Source organism: Mobula birostris, chromosome 14, assembly GCF_030028105.1.
Source record: "Mobula birostris isolate sMobBir1 chromosome 14, sMobBir1.hap1, whole genome shotgun sequence".
In the NCBI taxonomy this organism is placed as follows: Eukaryota; Metazoa; Chordata; class Chondrichthyes; order Myliobatiformes; family Myliobatidae; genus Mobula; species Mobula birostris.
This window is the reverse complement of record NC_092383.1, coordinates 49,225,096-49,232,509: the sequence shown is the minus strand read 5'-3', so window position 1 is coordinate 49,232,509 and position 7,414 is coordinate 49,225,096. Positions and strand designations below refer to the sequence as shown.

The following is a 7,414-nucleotide window of genomic DNA, read 5'->3' as shown; positions in this document are numbered from 1 at the left end:
ATTATGATCCTGAGACGGTTCCAATAAGTACTGTTATGAAAACAAATGGGGCTGAGGAATTTGATAATGAGGTACAAGATTATTTTACCAAACTGAATATTGTATCAACAAGACTTGAGAATTCCACTATTTTGAAAGACCTTACTGATAAAGTCTGTCATCTAGAACCTACACAGAGAAAACAATTACAAGAACTAATTAGCAAGCATAAAGATTTATTTCCTGACATTCCAAGACGATGCACAGTTGTAGTGAATGACAACATTATAAAGTCAGCCCAGCCCATTAAACAGCATCCTTACAGAATGAACTTAGAGAAAAGCAAAATGGTTGAAAAAGAAATTGGCTACATGCTGACAGCCGGTATCATTAGGCCCACTACCTCAGACTGAGTGTCGCCCTGCATCCTTGTCCCTAAGCTGGATGGTAGCATGAGATTCTGTACTGACTACAGGAAAATCAATGCAATAACCAAGACAGATGCTTATCCTATCCCGAGAGTGGATGACTGTATTGATAAAGTGGGAAAGGCCTCACAAAAATTGACTTGCTAAAAGGGCCAGAGAAATCTTGGCGTTTGTCACACCTTCGGGGCTGTATGAGTACAATGTTTTACCCTTTTGGATGAAAAATGCTCCAGGGACACTTCAAAGAATGATCAATTCTGTAATTAGATGTTTAGAAAACACAGGGGCTTATATCAATGATTTAGTAGTCTGGAATGACACGTGGGAAAAGCATATTGCAGCGGTAGAAAAACTGTTTGACAGACTTTCCAAGGCCAATCTTACTATGAACCTCGCTAAAAGTGAGTTTGGCCATATCATAGTTACATATCTGGGCTATGTAGTAGGCCAGGGCCAACTGGCTCCTGTACAGGCCAAGATTCAAGCTATTGTTAAGGTTCCTGTTCCGATCGGCATGAAAGCTTTAGGAAGATTTTTGGGAACGGTGGGGTATTATCGTAAGTTTTGGAAGAACTTTGCAGATATTGCTCTCCCCCTAACAAAACTCCTAGGGAAAAGTGAAAGATTTGTATGGAGTGATTTTTGCCAGGAGGCATTTGAACGCCTGAAAACCATCCTGTGTTATCATCCTGTGCTCAAAGCACCTGATTTTTCCAAACCATTTTCTATAGCAACAGACGTTAGTGACGAAGCTGCTGGGGCAGTACTGTTACAGAAGGGAGTGGATGACATTGAACACCCAGTACCCTATTTCTCAAAGAAATTTAATGGGCACCAGAAAAATTATTCCACTATTGAAAAAGAATTGCGAGCACTTATTCTGGCTTTACAACATTTTGAAGTCTATATTTGTCTTGCCCAGAGACCACTTGTGGTTTACACAGATCACAATCCGTTGGTGTTTCTAACTAGGATGAAGGATAAGAATAGACAGTTATTAAATTAGAGTCTGATATTGCAAGAATATGACTTAAAAATCAAACATGTGAAAGGTACTGACAATATTATAGCTGATTGTTTATCCAGATGTTAAGTTAGGAATTGTACACGTTCTGCTCTGTTAACTGATGTTTATACATGTACTGTTTCAAACTCTGTAATTTACATTTAAACTAAAAAAAATTTTGCCTGCGTCAAATTTTTTTTTGAAGGAAGGGGGTATGACGGGGTCCTGAATTACCCCTATGAACCGTGCTTTTAAAAGAGAGACAGAGAGTTGTGGAACACAGACACCTTGTTAAAAGGAGAGAGAAAGAAAGAGAGAGAGAGACAAAGACTGCTCACAGTTTGTTTATACTTTCTACAAGGACGCTGCCTGCTTGTAAGTTCTTACAGAGAGAGAAGGGAGGAGCTACTTGAGAGACAGTTGGTATTCAGCACGGTGAGATAAATAGAAGGTCAGATGATAGACCTACAGGCACAGAGCTTTGGACACTGAATGAGCTTTGTTGTGCCCACAGAAAATATGGGTTTTGGAGGATTGATCAGGTGGATCAATCAGTGGCTTTTGCAGTGTGAAAAGGGTGTGACCGGTGGGGAGTTATTCGTGTGTCCAACTCTCGCCTGGGTTGATAATTCCACCACAAAAGAATGGTCCCCTTTATTGTGGTCACAGTCAGCAACTTCTAAAGGATTTCGGAGGACAATGGGAAGATCGACGGTGTCAGCTCACCTGAAGACTCAAATCTCTCTCTCCATCACTACTCAACTCAATACCAAGAACTGAACTGAATTTTACTCATCATCGTAAGACTATCTACTTACCTTTAGACTTGAAGAAGCTTGGTTTTCATATATTTCCATACTTACTTATAGATATATAATTATTGCTAACCTATTTGATATATCTGCATTTATATTACTGTATTGCGTAGTTACTAATAAATACCATTAGTTAATAGCAATACTGGCCTCCAAAGTGTTTTCTATTTCTGCTGGTTCTTTATCCCATCACGGGGTACGTGACACTAGGTATACACGGAGAGGAAGAAGACAGAGAGTGGTAGTGGAGGATTGCTTCTCTGAGTGGAGGCCTGTGACTAGTGGTGTGCCACAGGGATCAGTGCTGAGTCCATTGTTATTTGTCATTTATATCAATGATCTGGATGATAATGTGGTAAATTGGAAGAGCAAATTTGCTGATGATACAAAGATTGGAGGTGTAGTGGACAGTGAGGAAGGTTTTCAAAGCTTGCAGAGGGGTTTGGACCAGCTGGAAAAATGGGCTGAAAAATAGCAGATGGAGTTTAATATAGACAAGTGTGAGGTATTGCACTTTGGAAGGACAAACCAAGTTAGAACATACAGGGTAAATGGTAGGGCACTGAGGAGTGCAGTAGAACAGAGGGATCTGGGAATACAGATACAAAATTCCCTAAAAGTGATGTCACAGGCAGACAGGGTTGTAAAGAGAGCTTTTGGTACATTGGCCTTTATAAAACAAAGTATTAATTATAAGAGTTATGTTATGGTGAGGTTGTATAAGGCAGTGGTGAGGCCAAATTTGGAGTATTGTGTGCAGTTTTGGTCACCAAATTACAGGAAGGATATCAATAAGGTTGAAAGAGTGCAGAGAAGGTTTACAAGGATGTTGCCAGGACTTGAGAAACTGAGTTACAGAGAAAGGTTGAATAGATTAGGACTTTATTCCCTGGAGTGTAGAAGAATGAAGGGAGATTTGATAGAGGTATATAAAATTATGATAGGTATAGATAGAATGGTAGATAGCAGGCTTTTTCCACTGAGGCTAGGGGAGAAAAAAAACAGAGGACCTGGGTTAAGGGTGAAGGGGGAAAAGTTTAAAGGGAATATTAGTGGGGGCTTCTTCACACAGAGAGTGGTGGGAGTGTGGAATGAGCTGCCAGATGAAGTGGTAAATGCGGGCTCACTTTTAACATTTAAGAAAAACTTGGACAGGTACATGAATGAGAGGTGTATAGAGGGAAATGGTCCAGGTGCAGGTCAGTGGTACTAGGCAGAAAAATGATTCTGCACAGCTAAGAAGGGCCAAAAGGCCTGTTTCTGTGCTGTAATGTTCTATGGTGCTATGGTACTAAGAATCAATAGATTCTGGCATTATACCAGATGACTGGAAAATTACAAATGTTACTCCGCTATTTAAGAAGGGTGGGAGGCAGCAGAAAGGAAACTATAGACCTGTTAGCCTGATATCAGTGGCTGGGAAGTTGCTTGAATCGGTTGTTAGGGATGAGATTACGGAATACCTGAAGACACATGACAAGATAGGCCAAAGCCAGCATGGTTTCCTGAAAGGAAAATCCTGCCTGACTAACTTACTGCAATTCTTTGAGGAAATTACAAGCAGGGTAGACAAAAAGAGATGCAGTAGATGTGGTGTACTTCAATTTTCAGAAGGCCTTTGACAAGGTGCTGCATGTGAGGCTGCTTAGCAAGATAAGAGCTCATAGAATTACAGAGAAGTTACTAGCATGGGTGGAACATTGGCTTATCGGCAGAAAACAGAGAGTGGGAATAAAGGGATCCTATTCTGGCTGGCTGCCGGTTACCAGTGGAGTTCCACAGGGGTCGGTGTTGGGACCGCTGCCTTTTATGATGTATGTCAATGATTTGGATGATGGCATTAATGGATTTGTGGCTAAATTTGCCGATGATACAAAGATAGGTAGAGGAGCAGGTAGTGTTGAAGAAATAGAGAACCTGCAGAGAGACTTAGATAGTTTAGGGGAATGGGCAAAGGAGTGGCAAATGAAATACAATGTTGGAAAGTGTATGGTCATGCACTTTGGTGGAAGAAATAAACGGGCAGATTATTATTTAGATGAGGAGAGAATTCAAAATTGCAGAGATGCAAAGGGACTTGGGAGTCCTTGTACAGGATACCCTAAAGGTTAACCTCCAGGTTAAGTCCGTGGTGTAGAAGGCGACTGCAATGTTGGCATTAATTTCTAGAGGTATAGAATACAAGATCAGAGATGTGATGTTGAGGCTCTATAAGGCACTCGTGAGACCACACTTGGAGTATTGTGTGCAGTTTTGGCCCCTTATTTTAGAAAGGATGTACTGATATTGGAGAGGGTTCAGAGAAGATTCACGAGAATGATTTGAAGAATGAAAGGGTTACCATCTGAGCAATGTCTGGCAGGTCTTGGGCTGTATTCCCTGGAATTCAGGAGAATGAGGGGGGATCTCATAGAAACATTCCGAATGTTAAAAGGCCTGAACAGGTTAGATATGGCAAAGTTATTGCCTACGGTAGGGGAGTCTAGGACAAGAGTGCACGATTTCAGGATTGAAGGACGTCCATTTATAACAGAGATGCGGAGAAATTACTTTAGTCAGAGGGTGGTAAATCACGAGGGGCTGTGGAGGCCAACTCATTAGGTGTATTTAAGGCAGAGATAGATAGGTTCTTGATTAGCCAGGACATCAAAGGGTAGGGGGTGAAGGCAGGGGAGTGGGGATGACTGGAAAAATTGGATTAGCTCATGATTGAATGGTGAAGCAGACTCGATGGGCCGAATGGCCTACTTCTGCACCTATATCTTATGGTCTTATCAGATCATTACACAGAGCATTGAGGCAGAACAAGGTAAAACAACAACAGAAGGCAGAATAATGTGTAACAGCAACAGTCAGTGCAGTGCAGGCAAACAATACGGCACAAGAATGACATTTTGGGTCTAAACCCTGCATCAGGACTTACAGTGAAAAGGGAAATGGCCAGTACAGAGTGCGTCAATTCTGAGGAAAAGTATTTACCAGGTCTCAGCTATACCTTCAATCTCCACACGAACTCCTGTTGACCTCTACTCTTTCCTTAGTTGTTGGTTGTCCTTATAATTATATAACACTCTTACATTTACTTTAATCTTGTTGATATTGGTCGTCTCCCTTCTCCATTGTAATGTACCTATGGGAGGGAACTCATATGGGCCCAAACTGCATCTTTCTCTTTGTGGGAAAGCTGGTGCATTCTTGGTTTCAATCCTAAATGCGCCGGTCCTTCAGTGGTTTTGCCAGCTTGTTATCTACGAGTTCTGTTGGATGGTCTGAGACATAAAACTTTTTCCCGCTCCTCAGACACTGCCTGACCTGCTGAGGTCTGTAAAAAACTGCCAATCAACTGAAATTTACAGTAGGGAAACGTTAAATCTTACATCTCTCGCTCCAGCCCCACCCACCCACCGACCCACCGTCGATGCAGCGACCACCAGCCCGACCCTCCCTCTGCCTTGCCTCTCTCTTTACCTCTCCCTCCTCCCCCTCCCCTCTCCCCTCTCCCCTCTCCCCTCTCTGTCGATGCAGCTGTTAGCTGCCTGGACGAGTCCCATAGCTCTGCCTGCTCTAATTTTATCCGCTGTGGTATTTCTGGGCGGCCGTGGTCAGCACATCGCGCTTTGAGCGAGCAGGCAGAGACCCCGGGACAGTGGGGGGGAGAGAAGCCCACCACCATGGAGGCGAAGCCCGAGGCGGACGGGGACGTGGCCCTCCGGAAGCGACCCGACAGCAAGAAGGGCAAGAAGCCGGTATGTGTGGGGCCACCGCGACCACCAAGGTCCCTACTGTGCCTGAGCCTCAGAAACCCGCTCCGCAAACTCTGCACCAGCATCGTGGAGTGGAAGTATCCTTCGGTGGGCACTGGGTCGAGGGAGGGAGGGAGGGAGGGGATCCGGTGTTGAGTAGTTGGGTGGAGATAGGGATAGGAGGGAGGGGGTCGACTGGTGGGTGTTTGTGAGGGTGACGATGGTGGGTGGTTGTGAGGGGGGACGATGGTGGGTGTTCGTGAGGGGGACGATGGTGGGTGTTTGTGAGGGAGACGATGGTGGGTGGTTGTGAGGGTAGATGATGGTGGGTGGTTGTGAGGGGAGATGACGGTGGGTGGTTGTGAGGGGAGATGATGGTGGGTGGTTGTGAGGGGGACGATCGTGTGTGGTTGTGAGGGGGACGATGGTGAGTGGTTGTGAGGGGGACAATGGTGGGTGTTGGAGTGGGACGATGGTGGGTGGTTGTGAGGGGGGACGATGGTGGGTGTTCGTGAGGGGGACGATGGTGGGTGTTTGTGAGGGAGACGATGGTGGGTGGTTGTGAGGGTAGATGATGGTGGGTGGTTGTGAGGGGAGATGACGGTGGGTGGTTGTGAGGGGAGATGATGGTGGGTGGTTGTGAGGGGGACGATCGTGTGTGGTTGTGAGGGGGACAATGGTGAGTGGTTGTGAGGGGGACGATGGTGAGTGGTTGTGAGGGGGACAATGGTGGGTGTTGGAGTGGGACGATGGTGGGTGGTTGTGAGGGGGGACGATGGTGGGTGTTCGTGAGGGGGACGATGGTGGGTGTTTGTGAGGGAGACGATGGTGGGTGGTTGTGAGGGTAGATGATGGTGGGTGGTTGTGAGGGGAGATGACGGTGGGTGGTTGTGAGGGGAGATGATGGTGGGTGGTTGTGAGGGGGACGATCGTGGGTGGTTGTGAGGGGGACGATGGTGAGTGGTTGTGAGGGGGACAATGGTGGGTGTTGGAGTGGGACGATGGTGAGTGTTTGGGGGGACGATGGTGCGTGTTTGTGAGGGGGATGATCGTGTGTGGTGAGGGGGACGATGGTGAGTGGTTGTGAGGGGGACGATGGTGGGTGTTGGAGTGGGACGATGGTGAGTGTTTGGGGGGACGATGGTGAGTGTGGGGGACGATGGTGGGTGTTTGTGAGGAGGGATGGTGGTGGGTGGTTGTGAGGGGGACGATGGTGGGTGGTAGTGAGGGGGACAATGGTGGGTGGTAGTGAGGGGGACAATGGTGGGTGGTTGTGAGGGGAGACGATGGTGGGTGGTTGTGAGGGAGACGATGGTGGGTGGTTGTGAGGGGGACGATGGTGGGTGGTTGTGAGGGAGACGATGGTGGGTGGTAGTGAGGGGGACGATGGTGCGTGTTTGTGAGGGGGATGATTGTGTGTGGTTGTGAGGGGGACGATGGTGA

The 7,414-nt window shown here is 46.2% G+C and overlaps 1 protein-coding gene across 2 annotated transcripts in view; it reads left to right on the top strand.

Annotated features, from left to right (window-relative positions):
• Positions 1–5,704: 5,704 nt before the first annotated feature.
• LOC140209887 (voltage-dependent L-type calcium channel subunit alpha-1S-like) overlaps positions 5,705–7,414 on the top strand; it is a 419,288-nt gene continuing 417,578 nt past the window's right edge. Inside the window, exon 1 of one of the 2 annotated variants that reach the window (XM_072278518.1) lies at positions 5,705–6,069. In XM_072278518.1, coding sequence (XP_072134619.1) covers positions 5,900–6,069 — 170 coding nt within the window. In that variant the 5' untranslated portion in view covers positions 5,705–5,899. The remainder of the gene's footprint in view (positions 6,070–7,414) is intronic. The other variant, XM_072278519.1, reaches the window with a different exon arrangement.